The sequence below is a fragment of the Lepisosteus oculatus genome, chromosome 2 (genome assembly GCF_040954835.1).
Source record: "Lepisosteus oculatus isolate fLepOcu1 chromosome 2, fLepOcu1.hap2, whole genome shotgun sequence".
Lineage (NCBI taxonomy): Eukaryota > Metazoa > Chordata > Actinopteri > Semionotiformes > Lepisosteidae > Lepisosteus > Lepisosteus oculatus.
The window spans coordinates 40,108,939-40,131,058 of record NC_090697.1 but is presented as its reverse complement, the minus strand read 5'-3'; the positions used below and the strand labels follow the sequence as shown (position 1 = coordinate 40,131,058).

Here is a 22,120-nt window from a genome sequence, read left to right as displayed (position 1 = left end):
TGTGAGGCAACAATGCTAACCACTGTGCCACCATTCCATTCAAAATCTGTATAGTATATTATAGTATATTTTTAGTTTTTTTTATATCTTTTACATTTATATTTATTTTTGGGTCAAGTGGAATAGATGTTCTGTCTAGTGACATGGGCTTAGGTCAGACAAATGGGATGTTGAGTGCTAATATCTTGTAAGACACTAGTGTGGTTCTCGTTGATCCTACAGTACTTCTTAAGTTCCTAAATACCACTGTTCTCCTTCAGTTACAGAAATTTGCATGATATCTGGTACAGGATTTTCAAGTATGTATAAAATCCAACTTCATCAAGAAAGAGCAAAATCTAACACAAAATATATAGTCTGGCTGTCACTTTTTAGGGCTTTGTATGTATTACTTATAAAATCTAAAAGCAGAGTGGGAGGAAACAGTGACGGGCACTGATTTGCTAGAAATGGACAATAAAGTAATGAAATAGAAAACTAAAAAATTGAATTTTATTAAAGCAAAATGGTGTGTTTTATGTATTATAACAATCAACAGCTAATGACAAGTGGTGCTGACAAGAATTAGATTTAGTCCCTTTAAACCATTTTTGGCATTTTGTGCACTATGCATCTGAAGAAATTAATCTATTTTCCAGCTGAAAACTGGGAGATCCCCAGGGAAGATAGACATTGTATCTGAGCTCTTCCAATTTGATTAATATCTAGTGTTTAGCACTGTCACACAGGGGAATCAACCTTAAAAATAAATATAATTGTATATTATTATTTATCACACTTGCAAAGAATGATGTAAAAGTACAGCTATTCACACTATAATTTGGGACACAATGTCCATGTCGTCTAATGTGAACAGAAGCTATGAAGAGCACTTAGAGCACAAATATTGTTTCCAACAGATGTACTGAATACTCTATGGATTTATATCATATCATTTGACAATCTGAAATATTTTGGTAAATTCTAATCAATCCAAAGCTTTATATATGCATATATACAGTATACAAGCATGATATTGTATATAGTAGATGTATTTGTTTTTGCAAATGTGAAAGGACAGCTGTTCAGACAAAGCAAGTTTACGGTGTTGGTAGTTATGACATTTATCTTCCCTTAGGAAAGAAAGACAAAAATGTACTAAATTACTTTTGTCCACAAATCTCTTCTGCTGACCTGAAGGCACAGAGCTTTACTCCAGCTGCTTCCCCAAATGACTCACTGTGGAAGAAAACATACTACCACTTATGGCCAACATATGAGAAGAACACCATCTCCAATATCCAATATCCACCTTCCAATATCTAACATATATCTAAAATGTTAATGTTTTTGATAAGAAACATATATTGAAATAAAAATGATAATTATACTTCTTTTATATTAATTTATTCCAAGTATCCTAAAGGTAAACATATTAAAATAATGTTTATGTGAAAACAAATTTAAATGATAACAAGAAAAAAAAGTTATATTCAGTAGTTCAATGCTCTAACAAATTGCAGAGTACAGCACCTATCTAATGCAGTAAATTATAAAGTTGAACAAAAAAGCATTATGAATTAAAATCGCCTCTTCAGATTGAAAAAGTGCAGTTTGGATCTGCAAGTAAGATGTATAGAATCCTGGATGTTTCTAAGTGGCTGCATACAATTGGTGCAAACAAGGTAGGGTATAATTATTTGACAAGGATTCTCTTGCAGGCATGCTGTGCTATCTATGAGGGGTGTCCTTCTTCTCCAATTGGTGCTGAACCTCTGATCGCCTGCGGTGCCTGTAACACATCAAAAGATGAATGGTTTGAAGGTGGCTAGTTGGAGGGATGTGCCTATACTTCCTAAAACAACAACAAAAAATACATTTAAGTATAACAAAATGTGATTGTAGCCTGAACTTTAGTTCAATATCAAACAGCACAGCACTGTATATGGATTACAAAGCAATGAGTTTGTAGTGTTTACAGGTGCTCAGTGAATAGGCAAGTTCTACAGAAGCACCAGAAGGTGGAACTTGGATCTTTCAATTGTCACATAAGATAAGCTCACTTTATTAGCCATATACAATTTCTTGCATTAGGAATCTGTCTTTTTTGCATACCCAAGCTTGCTCTCCATGAGACACACAGACACATACTGTAGATAGTGAGAGAAGCTTGGGGTCAGAGCGCAGGGTCAGCCATTGTACAGCGCCCCTGGAGCACCTAGGGTTAAGGGCCTTGCTCAGGAGCCCAACGGAGTAGGATTCCTTTGCTGGCCACGGGATTTTAATCAGCAACCTTCCAGCCACAGGCGCAGATCTTTAGCCACAGTGCCACCACTCTGTCCTCAAGTACATGTAGCCAGAGGAGAGAGTACTAGAGAATAAATGTATTTAGCATTTAGAAGAGTGAGAAAAAACATAACTAGCTGGACATTAGAAATTGAAAAAACAAGTTGAAATGGGACTGGAGATCAGAGGAGGCAGATGTTATGCCTGGGTGGGTCAGAGCTCCCAGTCTTCAGTTTTCATGGGAACCTCGACCCAGACCTAGTAAAGCAGGTTCTCTCAGCCACCAGCCACCAACTGATGAACAATCAACCAAGTGTTTCATCCCCTTTTACCACTGCCCCGGTGCTCTGTTATTGAACTACTCTGGTCCGGTTAGTTCTCGCACACCAGAACTTCTGGTTTGCGTACAAAACAAGCTCATTCTATTGTCTTTATTAACTAGAGCCCGTTCCAGTCCACGACTATTCCTGTGTATCCTGAACCACCAGCCCTGTTATCTGAATCGGCACCGGGACAGTGGCAGTCCTGTGGGTCTGTTCAATTCTCTGATTTGTCAATCAACCTTTGTCCATCACCCCTCACCTACACAAGTCTTGGTTTTAACTTTTAGCTCTTTGTTTATCTCCATTGCCAGCCATCCTTTCCATCCCTTGGCTGGGAGCTTTTCAACACAAAACCACGGCATAACAGTAGAATGATGGAGAGAGTGATATTCAAGAGCAAAATGAAACTGGAAGTAGAGATATAACTTCAAGAGTTCAAAAAGTCAATAAATGCATGAAATAAATATGATGCAAGGAAAATGTGAAACGAAACAGAACAATGTAGAAAGAAAATTGACCTTGGCATGAGAATGAGTATCATAAGCAGTAGAGAAAATGCAGATCATGTAGGTGTTAGCTAAAACAACAGCAACAGAAGAGTGGTAGAGTATACAATAGGAAAGAGAAGGAGAGAGTAAGAGTTAGAGTTCTTGGCAGAGGAGATAATAAAAATAGGAATGGACATGCCAACAGAGAGGGAGGAAATAAAGGAAGAAGGTAATACAAAGTAAATCAGATATGAGAAAGGATGAGCTAAAAGTGGTACATGTTTACAGGTATGTAGGAGGAGAAGGTTGAGAAGCAGTAAGATGTTCACATACAAACAGGGATACAGGAGGGAAAAGAGAAGGAGTTATGTGCATTGTCAGCATAGACAGAGAAGCCATGAGAAGACATTAGTTTTAAAAAAGCATAGAAAGAGAAAATACGAGATCTCAACATCCAACCTAAGGAAACAGCAGAATAAGGTGAAAGGAGATAGATGCAATGTGACACAATTTAAGGGACAGTCAGACACAAAGATTAAAAGTGAAACAGAATAAAAAAAACAAGTGGAAACTAAAGGGAAGTGTGTTTAGTACTGTGATCAAGAGGCTCAAACAATGCATAGATTTCTGCGGGCAAAACAAAAATATAGGCATCTTCTACTGTATGTATTTATTAAAGGTTTCAACCAATCCTTTAATACTTGTTAATATATTTTTGGAAGATAGTTTTTGAATATTCCAGACACATACATGTCCTAGGATAAAGCCTGGAACAATATACGCTCTGTGTTCAAAAATTCAAATTGTTGAATGATTCAGCTTTTTTCAGAGTGTACATGACCTTTCATATACTGTACAGTATGTTAGCATTAGAAACTCATCCCCAGTTACTTGTCCTAGGGCACTATTGTCACTTTTTTACACATTTTGGAAGTATCTGGATGTGGGTAGTTTTGGAGACAAGTTTCTTCTTCTGTGTCAATCATTCTAGATGACAGTACACCTTGTTTGTGCCTAGAACTCTTGTTAAATGATGACTGCAATGAAAAAGTTGTTGGTGATTTGTTTAGAGCCCCCTTATTCCCTTCCCTGGTATCATTAGATCCTGAATTTTCTAGTGTATCAGTTTTATTATGTTAGACTTTCTTTTTCTTTTTTGTTCATTTATTTTTGGGTTTTGCTGTACTTACAAGTTATCATATCTATTGTACTTACAGTACATTTAACATAAACTTTCTATACATTGGATGTTGCCCTAGTAACAAGAATGTCTGCTAGGCAAGTGAATAACAACAAAACAACAACATTTAACATACTGTATACAACAAATGCTGAATAAAAGTAATTTAATCTTATACTGTAAATAAATAGCACCAGGTAATGAACATTAACATTTATATTTATGTTTAAGAGACATATTTTCAGCAACGCAGACATATTTACATGTCCTTTTCTTTGTTTTACACCATAGACCTTTTTACTACAATAAATGAAAAGCAGGCTGACTGCTTTGTGGCTACACCAAGCTAACATCGTGCTTTTTCTCCATACATTGTATGGTACTACTGTACCTAGTTAATCAGAAACATGCTACAACAGATTTTGCCGTATTTTCTGCTTCAGGGTGACATTTGATAAGCACTATATGAGTCATTTAGGAAAGCCCCATAAAAACGTTTGACTGGAGGAGAAAGGTTTTGGTTCTGTAAACTCTGTAGCTTTTTCCATGTGTTTACATATAAGCATACACCAAATGAAGAAAATACCATATATCTTACACAATTAATTAGTGTAGCTGAAAATTCTTTGGATACCACAAAAATAGAACTGAGAATCTTATTGTATATGAGACAGAATGAGCAGAATCCCCTGTGAGAGCCTTGTTAAATTTGCTTCTATCTTTGTTGCAGTACTTTCAAACATAAATGACACACAAGAACACTGACAACATTTATTTAAAAATGATTTATAATTATATTTGCCATATTCAGAAAAATACTACAATTATACGTTGTCACCAGTAATGGAGGTGATAACAATACCAAATGACAGCAATGATTGCACAAACAATAGAAGGATTTTCCTTTCTCCCTGTATTATCTTTTAGTCATAGAATACTTTGATTATTTTATTCGAAGATGTAACATAACAATGTATGGCATGTTATTTGAAGCAAAGATATTTCTAACAACAAAAAACAAGCATTTAGTTTCCTCAGTCACCTATATGTTGATTATGTTGACTCAGAAGTATACTATTCAGTAAAGACTGATTAAGAACTTAAAAGCATTGTTTTTAAGGTTTTTGGGTGTCATTATCTGATTCCAAAATCATAATTTGTTGTAATAAATTTACATGACCAACCAAACTTTTTTTCTGATGTTATTATATATACATAAGCCACTTTTCGTGAATCAATAGGATCAATATTATAGCTGATTTCTCATAAGGACTAAAATCGAGATTGATTTACTGAGCACTAAATATATGTGCTCCATATTTTCTCCTTTTCTGCTTGTTCCAATTTCTTAATGTTTTCCTTTAAGCAGTTCTAAGAGTGCTAAACATCTATGGAGTTTTAGTCTAACCAGTTTTAATTAAAAAAGGAGATGAAGCGTTCAAATCTTTTAAACTGCCAAATGATGTTGGCTGCCTTTCCAACCAAGTCATTCACCGTTCTGTTATGGTGCAGTCTCCTGTCGGCTGTTACCAGGTGATAACCGCTTGTGATACATTGATTATTAATGAGGAAACTATTTCCCACCTGCGCCTCATGTGGCTTTGTGTTAAACAATGTAGTGAAATTGTGAATCACCTGCCTTTCTAAAAAATCAATTCTACTGCAGTTTGTTTTGTTCCCTTGACAATATGGCATTTAGTAAAATTGAGTATTGGAGTATTTAGATAATTTCTAAAAAAATGCTTTAAATATTCCACGTCATTCTAAAAAGGAAACAAAAATTGGGATAGCAGTGAACAATAATTATCAGAGAATCAAACCTTGATAAATATATTTTAAATATATAATTTTGTGTCATGAATATCTGTTCATTATTTTCCTTGCCTTTAAAAGCTAAGATGAAGGAGAAACACAAAGAACAATTTCTGGGTGTACTTAATGAGTTCTGATGGGTTTTTTTTAATAAATATAACACTAAGTATTATTTTTAAGATAGTTATATATATATATCTTAATGATGAAAATATATAATTCTGAAGACATTATTGGATATCTAGTGATCTGACTGTGCAAGAAAGTACCATGCATTTATACTTACTTCATTAAATTTGTTGTTTCCTTGTACCCACTGCACACTTCCTGAAATTATTTGTGAATAATTTATATCACTTTACTAAATAAGGCTCCTGGCAGTTCATTCAAATTGAGTAGGTCATGAGTACATTTTCTGTATAGCTGAGAAAAATGAGATTGAAAATTGACATCTTGCATTCTGTTAATAATTCATTTTGTTTGAATTGTGTCTTTTTGCATTATTAACATCATAAAATAATACAAGTGAAATAAATTTTATGTACTGTACCCACCCCTATACAAAACGATTCAATGATAACAAAAATAACACGATATACAAGCTTTTGTCATCAGCCTGAATTTTAGATGCATAATTTAAATGAACTTAAATGAATTACACATTTTACTTTTCTGTGTTATTATTATATGATTATTAAAATATCTCAAAGGAGTGAAATGGTAGCCCTCAAATACATTTGGTACTGTATCAAGGAGCAAATGTTTTTCACTATGACCAGCACCGATATCTCAGCATGGAATAAACCTTTACTTGTTCCTTTGCTGATATCACATCTGCTGTCAACTGCAGTTCAATCGAAACTTCTGTACTGTTTTTATAATATGTTTACATACTTTAAGCATGTGTTTTTAAAAAAAATAAAATACTGACATAAACAACTGGCACAATGTAAGTCAATAACACTAGATTCAACCCAAACAGAAATAGCTAGATATCAATCACTTTGCAACATCCTAGTAAGGATAAATCTAATAGACTGTGAAAGATACATTTCCCCTATGAGTTATTGCCGTTGTGCTCTTTACCTGATGCGGTTCTGGGGGGGGGGGGGGGGGGGGGGGATTTCATCCTATTCTTAAAAAATACCACATTAGTCTTTACTAGGGAAGCCAGCTGATGTGATTACTTACTAATACTACAAGTGCCCTGTAAAGTCTGAAGCCTGGACTCTGGCTCTATAGGTCAGACTAGGAATGATACAATTGCCTCTTTGAGACAAAACAGTTCTTCACCCTCAGAAGTGTCACAATGATTTAACTTGCCATGCTTGCAAGTGAACTCACTTCCAAAGCTTAGTGTAATGTGGTAGTGTATTACTGTATAACTAATATCTTACAAGATGTGTGTAATGGGGCTGAAGACATCATGGAAGGATGTATCTACATCCTCCTGGTAATCCTGATGACACTGTTGCTATGTTCTGAGAGAACACCAATGTACTGCGTTTGACTTGTGTCCCGTCCAGAAAGGGATTTTTTCTCTATGAAGGATGTCACAAATCATCTGACCTCCTACTTCACTTCAGTATCATCTCATGTGTGGTATCTTTACAATGCCTTGCTATAGGAGCAGCAGACCTTTGCCTTAACTCAGCTTCCCAAGTGGTCCACATAACTCAGAAGAATGAATAATACTGCTGTAGGACCCTAGTTACAGTTACTGTGAACTTTCACAGTGCATGGTGTTCTAGGACAGATTTTAATGCATTTACCTGGTCAGCAGGTTCTCCTTGTTAGAATTTCTATATTTCTATGTATTGATGTTTCTAACATCAAAAGGTCACAAACACGCAGAAAGGTATACCAAACTTTTAAATGCAGTGGGTACAAGAACAATGTTTTTGCCTTACTGTATAGCCCAGTTTCAAAAACAATCCTAATGAGCAAAAGCATTTTAATTATTCAAATTATATAATATTAATGTCTTACATTTGAACATTTTAAGACTTGACTTATATGCTAATCTTGTATTGATTTATTTATTCAGTTTTATACCACACATTTTTTATCTTTAATATTTAAAGTTACCTTAGATAAAGACATTAGTAAAAATACTAAGTATACAATTGTGTTAACCATTTCTCTAATCATACATACAGTATTTTGTATTTATCTTTGAAAATTGCTATGACTTAATGCACTCAAAAAAGTATGGATATGCAGCATGGAAACTCTATTCGAAAGGGGAAATCCTGTTTTGGTTAAAGGCAGTGAACCCTTACAAAATTCTGCAAAGTGTGTAACTGATGGTGCATTAAAACATTAATGATAAAGACAAAATTAAAGAGTAAAATACTCTGTAGAGGCCCAAAACTATTTTTTAGAAGAAGGATTTACCAAGAGATCTTGACCAGCGTACTGTAGCTAAATTTGGATTTTTTAAAAATTTGACGTCATTTGTGGTGAAGTCTCACTGAGGATAACGAGAAAGAGACCTTCAAACAGGACTGCTAGTGTGCTATTCATGTTGAAGGTAAAGGGAAATAAGAAGAGAAATGAATGTGCTAGTAAAATCTGAATATACATTATGTGTAGGTTGAGTTAGGCATGATTAAAACATGATGCTCTGTAGTTTTAGAATGTTATGCACTCCCATGCAATGTGTTCTCTCATAATAATCAACAGTATTGCCAGTGTGCCCAGCCAGGCAGCCTGCATTCTTGTTCTGTTGGACTACATTCCTCAACACATTGCTCAATCCAGTGCTCTAGTGTTCTATACAGTACGTACCTCCTCCCACCTCCTGTAGTGTGAGCTATGAATAAAGAAAGGCTGTCTGGCAGTCTGTAGGCCACTTCACTCAAAAACATGGTATTTCAGTCCACAACTATGGTCCTTTGTGTGGGGTGGTGTTATTTTGTCTTCCCCACCTGCAAGACAACACCTGAGAAATCCAAAATAAATTGGACACATCTTGTTCCTGAAAGTAAACATCCTGACATCACTTGCTTACAGCAGTGGAGATTTTGAAAAACACAGCAAGAAAGAGAAAGACGAAAACACAAAAAACTAAGCTGGACTGTGCTAGTTATGCTGGTTAAGAGTGATTGCAACATGACAAAAACTAAAATTTAAAACAGCAGAAAATATTTTTTAAGAAATAGCAGCACAAGGCACTATGGTATATATGGACATAAAGGTTTGATCATGACATTTTACAAACATAACCATTTGTGTGTAATATTGTTCATTAATCTTTAAGATCTATTTAATTATTTATTATTCAATTTCAGTATCAGAACACTCTAGCAAGTTATACAAGTTAACACCATTAGTTTTCCATTCTGGATGTTTTTTTGGAAACCACTTAATATGCATTATATAAGTCCCATAATTTTGAATGGCAAAACGTTTAAGTGGGAGCAAACTGAAAGAAGGTCTCAGGTTTTTCTGTTAGCTGGCTCAGCATTATTAAATTGGAGAAGCAGGCTATTGTACGCACAATACTGGGGTAATTTGAGAGAGACCAAAGCTAGATTCCAGGTAGCAAAGATTAAAACTGAACACAGACAAAAATTAGATCATGCCAGCTATTCATTATCGGAAAGCCACATACTCTTGGTAAGGACCACAGGAGCCTGGAACGTATTCAAGAAGCATAAAGTAAATGTAAGGTAGGACACCAGTCCATGTCAGGATACACACACAAGCACACAGGGACAATTTAGATCCTAGTCCTGTTGGGAGTACTGTTTTGTTACAGTTTTTCCAGTTCTCCTTAAGTTGTTGCACCTATTGTAGAAATTGCTAAATTTGTACAATTATGTCACGTTTGATAAGGACTAAGTTCCAATGAAACCCTGCAGACATCCTGGCCCTCCAATTGTGGAAACCCACAATTTAAAAACACCAATTAACCCAACTAACCCAAGGGGGTACATAGCGTGTTTTTGGGAGATGTATTCTACTAAATCAGTTTTTATTTTCTTATAAAGTTAACAGTATTTTTTTTACCTGATCTACTGTACTTCTTGGTCTTTTCTTGTGTTTCCAGGCGCCGATCGGATCGACACAATAACGTTACAACTACACAATATCTTCTGGAAGAATATCTAAAAACAAAACAAATGTAGCTTTACCGGGGCAATATGGTAGTTTTTAAGCAACACGATAAAATATTCAGCTGATTGGAAAATTGTTTAAGGGAAGATCGGAATTACTCGTATGTGCTGCACCACATCAAAACAGAACAGTGTTCGGAATAACAACAGGAATCAATGGCACTTCGGGCTCGTTTCTCAAAGCATATTCAGGTTACGTTATTGTGCATATCGGTTCTAAAACAATAATTCTTTTCAATTACAAATACAAACGTCTAAGAGCGTACTTTAAGCTAAATGTGAAATCTTGAACAAACAGAATGCGATTTAGTTTTAAGGCTGCATGTTTTTTTTTATTTGATAATAAAATTATCAAATTAAGCTTGGAGCTTTAAAATTACAGAGGCTTGTGATATTCCTAAGTATACATTTGATGCTACTTTTCTTTTAAAAACTCCAAAATAGTAATTCTCTGGGATGCTAAAATAAACGGAGAATCCCTGCTTACATGAAACTGTCACCGTATTTGCCATTCCTGCTTGCGCGGAAGGATATCACCTACTTATCCAAGCAAAATGTAATGGAAACCCTAGGAGTACAACCAACCCTATTGCGAACTACAGGTTTCTAAATACGTATTTGTATTGACGTTTCGCATTCGCCAATAAAGCGTCTATTATGTGATGACGTCTAGAAGGCGGGATTTAAACCCATCAGGTTGGTGTGCGGAGAAACCTCAGTGTAGTCAGCGCTGCACTGGGCTTCGGTGTGAATGTGCTGCTGACATAAGTGAATAGAGATTCCCGGCCACGTAAGTACTATTAATACACAGCGGGAGATGATGTCTTGCTGAAAAAAGGGATAGGCCTGGGAAAGATTGGCCATCCCTTCTTAGCAGCTAAATAAAATTCGATTTTTCCCAGCAGTGTTTTGGATAAAAACGAGTTTTCAGTATAAGACATCGGTTTCAAATCAAGAGGAGGACTTGCAATCTAGCATCATTTTCTGTTCTGCATGGAGATAATCCTGGGAGGCCCGTGAACGCTACCGGAGCACAGGGAAATCTGAAACCACTGGTCTAGCGTTATGCTTGTTTGCACTTTCTTTGCGTTGCATTATATGTGGATACTCAAATCTTCGTGCATAACGTGCGAATTTTACTTTTTTTGAACAACGGATAGCGTTTTTGCAGCATTGAAGCTTGCACTGAGTTGCTTTTGTAAATTCGTTTAAATTTAGAATAGTTAGAGCAATTCAAGAAAAAAAAGATCCTGACGCCATCTAGGGCTGAGAACTTGGTGCTATAGTACAGTAGTTACCTGACATTCATTGTTTCTGTATCTGAATCAAATTAGTTTCAATCCCATTTTATTTGATTTGAGATATGTTAACCAAAGGAGATATTGTAACTCTTTGATTAATCTAAAGACTCTCAAGATCATTAAGTGTAAATCCGGATTTTTTCTTTTGTGCATTCCACATTTTATTTATGTATAAACACTAGCATTTTTATTTGAAGTTGCAACGTTCTACTTTGTGACTGTTAAAACAGTAACAGGGAATACCGTTTACTGTATACACTCAGAAGCTGGACCTTTAACTGTGAGAAACGGTTACGATCTGTGATTCAAGCGCAGTGAATTTATACTGAACAAGGTTCACCCTACTGGAATCCTATTACTCGAAGACAAATTTCGTAGGAAGCACCTTGGTATCGTATACTCATGAACATACAGAGGTCAAGCCCCATTAACATAACGCGTTATGGGAGATCAAGACACAAAAATCACGACTTTGAGGATTTATCTTGTTTGAGGACTACCGAATCGATTCAGAGTTTCAGTCCAAATTTAGGTTCTCCAAGTCCCCCAGAGACGCCTAATTCTTCACATTGCATTTCTTGCATTGGGAAATACCTATTGTTGGAGCCGCTTGAGGGAGACCACGTTTTCCGGGCTGTTCACTTGCATAGTGGAGAGGAGCTCGTCTGTAAGGTAGGCGCTACAGTTCAACACCTTGGTGAAGTAATGCATGCATGTTACTGCATATACAGTATTGTTATCAAATTAGAAGACTAAAACACGCTCATATACCTGTAACCAGTTAAACAGTTACTTAAAACAAACTTGTTCCTGAAATTGCGACTGGTACCTACAATACATGAGGCATTCCAAATGATTGTAAAATGATACAAGAACAACTTGGATATGTTAGTCACATCTTGATGTTTTAGTCCCATTGTTAAAGCATGCATTGGTAGAGGCTGACAGTATTGTGCTGTTCTACTACCAATCTTTATGCCGTGGAAATAAGTCAGACCTCGTATCGGTGTTTAAACCTGTAGTATAAAAAAATAAAACTGCACCCAATATCTATGTAGTGCGCTTGAAAGTAATTATTAATTTACAAGTGTGCTGTTTATTTTCCGAAATTTAAGAGCAGTAGAAAATATTAACCGATCACTCTTTTTACGATGGATAATCTGTAATGGTGTAATGGGATGTAGGAGATCCATTGATAACAGAAGAACAATGGAGCAAGTGCTATAACCACGCGCCCTAACTAAATTGTACTCTGAGGCTCCGGTGTCCGTGGTATTGTTCTTCATTGTTTACGATTAAAGCTGCCAATAGTTTTATGCATACATCTTATGGCTTTCTTAAGATGGCTATATATTTATGCATTCGTATTTTTCTATAAAAGGGTTTTAATTGGTAGCTGCAGGAGCAGCCCTACATGAAGGCGTAAGTGTACGCTCTGTACCCAAGGCGAAAGCATCAAAGCCTTTGAGCTCGCTTAAGTTTTCAGTGTATCAGAACCAAGACACTAGTGCTTTTATTACTTAACCTTATGAGGTGCATTTATGCAGATGCTCACGGTAAATAAAAGCACTATCCTTACTACAGTATGGTATGTGGACAAAATGCAAGACCTTTGTGTTTTGATAGATTGTCAGAGTGCACACAGTTGTAAAAGGAGGTCCCCTATACCAAACCTATTCAATCGACAATAGTCCTTGTGCATCGGAAATGCCCCCTAAGCATCGAAGCATAATTTGAACGTGTTAGGTCTGTAAAGGTTTTCCACATCAGTATGCATATTGTGAGAGAAAAATGTTTACTGTACTTCGCCATTATTGCTTGTTTTAGCTTGAAAATGAATGTGCCATAAAGTATCTGGGTTTCTGGCTGGCGCTCCTGACTTTCCATTGTTCTGGCGTGATGGTACAATAGGACATATTTTTAGGTTTACAGTATTATTTCCCCCCATCAGTTAGGTACAGTTTAGTTGGAATTAAATATAATTACGTTTGGACTGCATTAAATTCATCACTGAAATGCACCCTTCCTTTTGCTCCAGCATGTCTTAATGAAGGGGGCACATTTGCAGCATAGAAGACAAGAACCTACTTGTTCTGCACTAGCATGTGATAAGGTGTGAGTCATGCACCACAATTTTCATGAATAAGATTGAATTTCTCCTACATTATTCATACTGATGCCTATTTTATATCTGTCTAGCAACTAATTTAATAAAGAAGTGTAAGAATCGAAAGCCTTTAAAAGGCAGCATATTTATGCAAGTCTACCTTTTCTGATTGCATTTTTAGGTATGTTTCCAAGATTTAACTTTTGTTTTTCTTGCCTAGGTTTTTGATATCGCCCGATATCAGGAATCCTTAGCAGCCTATTTTTGTTTGTCTGGACATGAAAATATCAACCAAATTGTTGAAATTCTTCTTGGGGAAACCAGAGCCTATGTATTCTTTGAGAAGAGCCATGGGGATATGCACTCATTTGTTCGTACCTGCAAAAAACTCAGAGAGGATGAAGCTGCCAGACTGTTCCATCAGATAGCATCAGCCGTCGCTCACTGTCATGACAATGGACTGGTTTTGAGAGATCTGAAGCTGAGGAAATTTGTTTTTAAAAATGAAGACAGGTAAGAGATTGTTTTGTCAAAAGCTTGCAATACCAAGTCTAAGATGGAAATTTTTAAAGAAATTAATTATTTGAATCCTTTGATATTGTGCAACATGTTAAAGTTGATCTTCTTGTACTGTACACTGAGGTGTAAAACAAGTATTATTGGATAATCTGTTTTAAAATGCCTGTAAATTCATTGTACTGCCATGTGGCCATTGTCTGCTGGGTTAGTCTTGGGCTCACTGTGACCCTACATTTATTGAAAATGAATGGAAGGATGCAGATTCTATTTTCCTCTCAATATGATATAGCCCTTGCTATAGCAGTCCTGGAATATCTATCAGTCATTTTTCAATTGGTTCAAAAGAGATTCTTATACAGTACATCCAAGTTTTTTCTTTAAATGGAGTGCATGTTGTGGATAAAAATCATAAGGCCAGTATCAACCTTAAGGCCTAGGAGTTACATGTCAACATGTTTTTAAATTAAATGCATAGAGGACTTGTTACAGGAATTGGATATTTTTTGATGAGATCTTTTAATTTTTTTTAATTAATAGGTGTCTATCAATATCTTTAGCAGTGTACTGTTTGTATGATTTTATTTACTCTGCATGTTATTTTATATTTGAGTATTACTACCAATGGCTCTTTATCTTGTATAGCTTGGTGTTGGAACATTTTCAAACATACGAAAAGGTTTAAAACACTTTGACATTTAATCAATTGATTGCAGTCCCATTTTCCATCGCTATAGAAATATTGACAGTTTGTTTCTCTTATTCTCAAGTCTTTTGCAGCAATTTGTAACATCACATGATCTTTTGAGATATGAGTATAGTTTACCTGAAGTTTCATTAGGCATTATTTCAAAATACTTCGAGTAAGATATTGTGTTAGGTACTCAACGTTATTTGCTTGAATTTGTTTAGAGTTCTAATTCAGTTCATGTGTTTTGTGAAAATTCATCTTTGTTTACACAGCAAGATCTCTGCTTGCAGTAACATGTCAAATGCAGTGGTATTGTAGCAATCTGACACAAATCCCAGATTTAAATTAACTTTTGAAATGTATAAATAAATCGGTTTAAAAAAAACACTGTATTTCTTTATATTTAGGTTTAATGTTTTAGTAGGGAATATAACTACCCATTAGACCCCCTAAACAAAAAGTATAAAAATTCTTCCTGGGCCAGCCTAACAAAGAATTGTCATTGTAAAACTCAAAGTTTGCAGAGAGGACAAGCCCTTTGATTATGCTTGATCAAATGTAAATCCAGGTAACGGGCACCTTTTCTGGAGACGTTAATTCATTCATTTTCTCTCTCCTCCTCCATTAGAAGCTCCTTAATTCAAGTTGGAATCCAGCAGTCTAATTTCCATTTCCAGGCTGTTGTTCCCCCAGTTAGGCAGGTCAAGCCCAAACCAATATTTCAGATAGTTTTCTGAAACTCCTGAAGTGGTACATTCAAGGACCTGGAGGAGAGCATTAATGCATTGTAAAATGGAGCACAAAACAAATTGACATGAAATAATCTAGATTTTGAGTCCTCATTGTGGTGTTCTGAATACTTTTCCTTCAAAGTCAAATGGAGTACCAGTGTTTGATCTGCAAAAGCTAAAGTAAGAGGCTGGATTAAAGGGCTAATGTTCTGCATGTTATCTGAGGACAGAGTGTGTGCTGACGTTGAAGTGTATCTCTTGTATTAATTTGAGAACTGACTACTGAGTTTTTTTTCTTTAAACACTTAAACGCATTTAAAATTGAAACAAGAAACTTTTGACAATTTAAAAATAAAGCTTTAAAGAATAGTACTAAAATCAATTAAAATTATGTTTTTGTCATTTGAATTGGTATTTTTACTTCCTTTAACACTACTATTGGTCAGAAGCAATTCTGATCTTAATACAAGGAAATGCATTTTAAAAACGGATTTGATAATGGTTTAAAACATTTAAATATTTATGAACACCCATTTCTAATAGTAAACATCTAGACTATAAATAGGCTACATTGTAGGAACTTTGAATGCTATGAAAATAATACACAAATTGAAAGTGGTCATTTTACAAATTTCAATTTAGAAAATTGAGAGTAGAAAAAAGTGTAAAAAAATACAAAAATGTGCATGTAGGTAATTTCAGGATTAGTTGTATGTTTTGGGTTTTATAATATGCAGCAGACTAAAATATCTTATCACATTAAAGTCTTAGCTAAATGTTGATCAATGTCAGATTTATTTGTAGAAAATCTTAGGATTTCTAAAAAAGAAAAACAGCTGAGATAAACCATTTCATAAATACAATTTGCACTGTATTTTTCAGTCTAATTGTTGAGAGTGAGTTATATTTAGGTACACATTGCTCATATTTATAGTGCTTTTAAAAACAGTCTACTATTTGTGAATGAAACAAAGAATTCTTAAACTTGACTGTTGTATTGATTACTCTTTATGATGTGTTTTACTCAATGCTATCTCATTTTAATGTATATGTGTTTAACCTTTTGCAAAAGAAAAGAAATGTGTTTTTAACATTTCAAAGAAAATACCCTACAACTTCTTAGAAATTCTGTCATGCAATTTGCTGTGCCAAAAATATTGTGGTATAAAATCATTTTCTCTACCGGCCACGAGTTATGTGAGAATCTACAGTATTTTTCATATGCCTAGATGGACAAGAGCATAATTTTAAACTGTGCTTTGATGCATTGTAACAAGAGGATTTTTGTAGTTTTGATGTCCCCATGCTAGGTTTTTTTCTGATTTCAAAATGCCAGTAAAGGTAGAAATGAGTATAATCTGATGTGAACTGAGCCCATAGAAATTCTGACTTTATGACATTAAAGTATTTCTAATTTAGGAGGGGATGCTGGGTAATTGCCTATTTGAAATATGTTGGGAGAAACACAGATTACATTTGACTTTTCTTGGTGATACTGCACCCATTAGATGACTAGTGTTTAGCTCTGAACTTCCCAACACATTTTCTTAAAGATCATTCAACTATTTGCAACCCAAACATGATTGACATGACTGCTGTACTAGTTTACAGCCAAGAAGCCAGATTAAAGTGTCTGTATGATGTATAAAAGTATGATGACATGTATTGGACTGAAGATGTGTTCTGTGAACTCGGAATTGCATGAGCATTTAACTTTGCCGGAAATCAAACAAGAACTGAGCAAGGGTTAAAGGATGATCCAACACAGTCATCTTATAGTTGAGAGTCAGTTTTCCAGTGGAGCTTGACTTAAGTAATACTTTTCATACTTGACCTGTATTTTTTAAAAATCTTTCTGGACACTAGTTGTTTCTAATTGCTTGAGGATTATACACAGAATATGGCATTGATTTAAGTTGTAAAATCATGTATCATGTCACAGACTTGCATGGACTTATCTACATATGCTATTCTAATTATTCATGAGAAATATTAACCCCCCCCCCCCCCCCCCCTCGATCAGCTCTGAAAGATTAAAGACAATATAAATATTTGTAGCTGAAATATCAAGAATAGTTATCTAGAGTTAGATCTCTGTGATAAAAAAACATCTTAAGAGGGCATATTTGCATATGCTCTCATAAAAAGGGACATTTTGAATTTGTGCTGTTTTCTAAAGTAAAAGCGTTCAGGCCATCTCAAAGCCTATTAAGATGGTAATATTAATTTCTTCGGGGGTTCATAAATTGCCTTACTGATAATAGTGGTATAAAAAATGTTTTTCATCTGTCATGTGACAAACCTCATATATTACATGTACTATAACATTATCAGAAACAGGTAGGGCATGCTTTTTAATCTAATTCAACTAATATTTGAAAGGCATGTTAACGTTATCACCATGGAAACCTATCTGGTTTTTGCAGTGTCATAGTTGTGTATCATTACAACCAGTGATCAGTAGTTTTTTTTTTAAACCATTTTAGAGTTGGGAGTTTTGTTAAAAAAAAAAAGCTATAATACTTATGGCCTGGGTTGATAGTAAACTTAATTTTAAAAGATAAATTATAGAAATTCTTAGGCTTTATCACATTGGCTCATTTAATACTGAATGATAAAAACTTTTCAAAGTTTTTTTTATTCATGTCATTATGTGAACCTTGTTCTTTGATTTTTCTGACAAGCCATACAATTAGAAAGCTTTTAGTCCAAATTCTAAATATGGGATTCCATCAGTAAAGAACAGAAGACCTTTTACTTTTCAATAAAGGAAAATGTGCTGGGAAATCTGTGCAATCCTGTGACACAATGGAGGGTTTTATTTACTTTATGGCTTCCTCTTTTGTTGGACAAAGAGGCATTTCCTGTTTAATGGGTGATTTCTTTGTTCTTTGAGAGTCTGTTTATTGTTCTTGGAGGTAAATTTGAACTCTTTTGAGTGACTTCATTTCAATGATCTGAGAAAGGAGTTCATTTTCATAAGATTAAGGAAAAAAAGCATAAAGTAAAAGTTGAAGTATAGGAAATCAAGAACATTTTCATGCCACAGAAAATCTTGAATGACCTTTGGTTTACATACAGTAGTGTTATAGTTTATCTGCCTAATTTTGGCCAATAATAATGTATCTTTTTTCTTTTATTTTCAGGAGTCTGGTTAAATTGGAAAGTCTGGAAGATGCATATATTTTAGAAGGAGAAGATGACTCTCTCTCAGACAAGCATGGCTGTCCAGCCTATGTGAGCCCAGAGATCCTTAATACAAGTGGCAGCTACTCTGGCAAGGCAGCAGATGTTTGGAGCCTCGGTGTGATGCTGTATACAATTCTAGTTGGACGCTATCCATTCCATGATGTGGAACCTAGTTCTCTCTTCAGCAAGATCCGCCGCGGGCAGTTCAGCATTCCAGAAACACTCACCCCCAAGGCTAAATGCCTTATCCGCAGCATCCTTAGGCGGGAACCCACTGAGAGGCTTACTTCACGGGAAATCTTGGACCACCCTTGGTTTTCTTCAGATATCCATGCCTCTAATTCAGGATATGGTGCAAATGAGAAGGAAGCTTCCGATCAGCTGGTGCCTGATGTTAATATGGAAGAAGAGCTTGACAAGTTTTTCAGCTGAGCAGCACAACAGTTAAACAGGGATGCCTGGCACAGAGGAAAAAAAAAACAAAACAAACTTAAATTGAAGGAGTTTTTCTTCACCCATTTAATGGAATTCTAGATCAACCTAGCTTAGCAGCAGAAGCAAAGTGGGAGTTCCTTTATCGATCTTAGAGAAGCAGAAGGACTTGTGAAATGCAGATGTAATGTAGCAAATTTCTTGAAGTGGTGCTATCAGGTTAGATTGATACTAGCAGAATTAAAGTACAAATGAAAAGGCATATGAGGAAAATCGCTTCTCATCTCAAGGAGACAAGGAGAAGATAAAAACAGGCTGCACGTTCCAGTCAAACTGCAGTGTATCACTCCTTTTCTTTTCTACAAATCGTTTGCAAGTCACAATAAATAACTTTTTGCCTCAACACATTTGGCATCGTACTGTTATGTATTTTGCTTTTTTTTCCATTCAGGTAATTTACTTTTTTTTCTTTCATTGACTAAAATTATTCATTATTTTACATAGGTGCACATGGACCGACACACAATGCGGGTGCTAACCAAATTTTCAGTTTGTCTTTGTGTAGCTACTTTCAGTACTGGTATAAATCTAGGCTCATTTCTGGATAATGTGTTTTGTATACTTGTCAGCTAGTGACATTTTTAAAGCTTTGTTCCTAAAAGGGGAAGTAACTTATTTAACAAGCTTTTCTGCTTTTATTTCAACTGCCTTTGTTGCAGTAAGCTATTACAATACAAACTTCCAGTTGTATAACTGCTACTGTAGTATCTTAAACCTTTTTTTTTCTTACTGAAAATATACAGGGTTCTGAAATAGCTTCCAGACCTGCCATCATGCACTTGATTTGTATAGGCGGAATAATAAGAAACAAAGGGGCTGGTCAAATGAGGTGTCAATGTTTAGAATAGGAGAAACTATTAGGTAATTTAATGTGTTGGCACCGAAGACAAATTTACAATTTATTTTGAACTATTATATTTAAGAACATACAGGTATTTGTTTCCTGAGTAAAATTTGTTTCGGGTCATATAAACATGAAGATGATGTGTGGGCACACAGTCAATGCATGACACAGGGCAGGCATTTAAATGAAAAGCAACAATGAAAAAAAATCTGTCCGAAGCTTAGCTTATGCCAGTATTTAATGTTTTTCTGTCTAGCTCCTAATTTGAGTTTAGGCACTTTATTTCTTAATAATTTAGACAGTTGGCACAGATTATTTAATGAAGGCTCTATAGGCATTAAAAAGCAAGTGATACAACCATGGCTTATCATTAGAATTGAAACCCTGTTTCCCTAAAAAGAGATTCAGATGTTTACTTCTACTTGATGCTAACTGCAAATAGAGCTGGAAAATATTAAGCTTGTTTTAAGAGATGCTGAAACATTTTTAAAACAGTATAACAATCCCCCCACCCCCCACCCCCCGGAATTGGACTTAGTGGGTAGATGGAAGCATCTAAATATTAACTTTTCTAAAGATTATCCTACATAAGTTATGTGCTGCTTATTTTCCAGATTTAAGAAAACGCACATCTGCACCACTTTGTCTAAAAAACAAGAAACTAAAATGAATAAGCCAATGTTTAATTTTTAATATTAAAAGTAACATAAGTTATGGACACTGTACTAAACACTTCCATATTCTGGATTTTTGACCCTGTTTTTTTTTAACCTTTTCTTTTCTTACATGACTGTCTATATACAGTATGTAAACAGTTCTGGACATAACTACTATGCTGTTTGCAGTACCTCATTTTTATTTTGTATTACTGCCTGTACAGATTCTGTGAAATGGTCATGTTCTGGATAGGTACATGTGGACTTCTGTAGTATTTAAATGTTACTTGAATTTGTGCTTTATTATAGTATGTGGCATGTGTGTACAGCTGCTTGGCATTTGCCCTATAGATGCTATTGCCTGCCTAGCAGGAAGGCTTTAACTCAGAAAAAAACAAGCAGAGGATGGTTCAATTCTCAGTGGATTTATGAAATAATAAAAAAAAAAATCTGCAGCTGACCTGCCCCTTTTTAAGAAATTGCTTTTATCTTATTTCACAATAAAGAATTATGGAGTGAGCTGTTCACTTTGAAGATGGTGCTGAGTTGGTGCTAATGTTGAAGGATTTTTTTTTCTTTTTCTTTGGAAGGGGGAATGTTTCGAGAAAGTGATATGCATGGCGGGATTTCACTGCCTCTGGTGTTTTGATTGTAATGTATTTGGTTTGATGTTTTGTCCAAAAATTCTTCAGTAAGTAAATAAATTGTGAACTGCATATTGAAATAACTTGTTTCTTTTATTTCTGTGGTGTACTTTTGTTCCCGTCTTAAATGACTTCTCAAAATAGTGGTAACCGTAACTTTGTTTTAATATGGGATATTTGGGTAAGTGAATTTATCCAAATGTATGCTGGCCAGCTATGTACCCCCTAAATGTTATCATATAAATAAATATATAAAATATATACTGTATATATAAAAACATGGCTGTAGTCAGTGTTGATACTTAAGAATTTGTCAGCAAAAATAGTGTAATGCATCTCTAATAAATTCCAATCTGTGCATTAGGTGTCTTTGAATGCAAGCAATGTTTCATCATCTACATATCCCATAATACAGTATACGCTGAATTTTAAGCCTTTTCAAATCCATAGAATATAAATTGCAATAATTATACATTATGAAAGGTATTACAATGATAACCTAAGTATTGGTTACCATCATCCACATAGAGTATAGTGTATAGTTTTCTATAGAAGATTAAGGATATAAATAGCCTCCTGTATTGGGTGAAATATTTTCACTGAATGGTCAGTTTCAAGATATTTTTGTACCTGGTTAAAAAATAACATCTATAAAGCTTTCAGTTTAAACAATTTCACTATAAACATGTTCACAGTGGCTTTCTGGTTTATTGGCAGTAGGTGCTGTACACAAAAGAGGACCTTAAGTCTAGAGAAAAAC

General features: G+C 35.1%; 1 protein-coding gene and 1 long non-coding RNA gene across 2 annotated transcripts; one reads left to right on the top strand and one right to left on the bottom strand.

Annotated features, from left to right (window-relative positions):
- Positions 1-162: 162 nt before the first annotated feature.
- On the bottom strand, positions 163-10,785 carry LOC107077825 (uncharacterized). Its single transcript, XR_001478811.2, has 4 exons — positions 10,677-10,785; positions 10,083-10,180; positions 8,859-9,012; positions 163-1,771 (listed from the first exon to the last, which is right to left on the bottom strand). It is a non-coding gene; the product is annotated as an uncharacterized lncRNA (long non-coding RNA).
- A 109-nt stretch (positions 10,786-10,894) lies between these two features.
- On the top strand, positions 10,895-21,432 carry trib2 (tribbles pseudokinase 2). Its single transcript, XM_006625941.3, has 3 exons — positions 10,895-12,162; positions 13,818-14,110; positions 18,682-21,432. Exons 1-3 carry the CDS (start codon positions 11,893-11,895, stop codon positions 19,154-19,156), a joined length of 1,038 nt encoding a protein of 345 aa, XP_006626004.1. The 5' UTR covers positions 10,895-11,892; the 3' UTR covers positions 19,157-21,432.
- The last annotated feature ends 688 nt before the right edge of the window (positions 21,433-22,120 follow it).

What these genes read in the sequence shown, in the direction of transcription:
- trib2 (XM_006625941.3), top strand. Translation starts at nt 11,893, where the DNA reads ATGAACATACAGAGGTCAAGCCCCATTAACATAACGCGTTATGGGAGA. An exon ending in GAGAGGAGCTCGTCTGTAAG is followed by an intron (nt 12,163 to 13,817) that starts GTAGGCGCTACA and finishes TTTCTTGCCTAG; the next exon opens with GTTTTTGATATCGCCCGATA. An exon ending in GTTTTTAAAAATGAAGACAG is followed by an intron (nt 14,111 to 18,681) that starts GTAAGAGATTGT and finishes TTTTATTTTCAG; the next exon opens with GAGTCTGGTTAAATTGGAAA.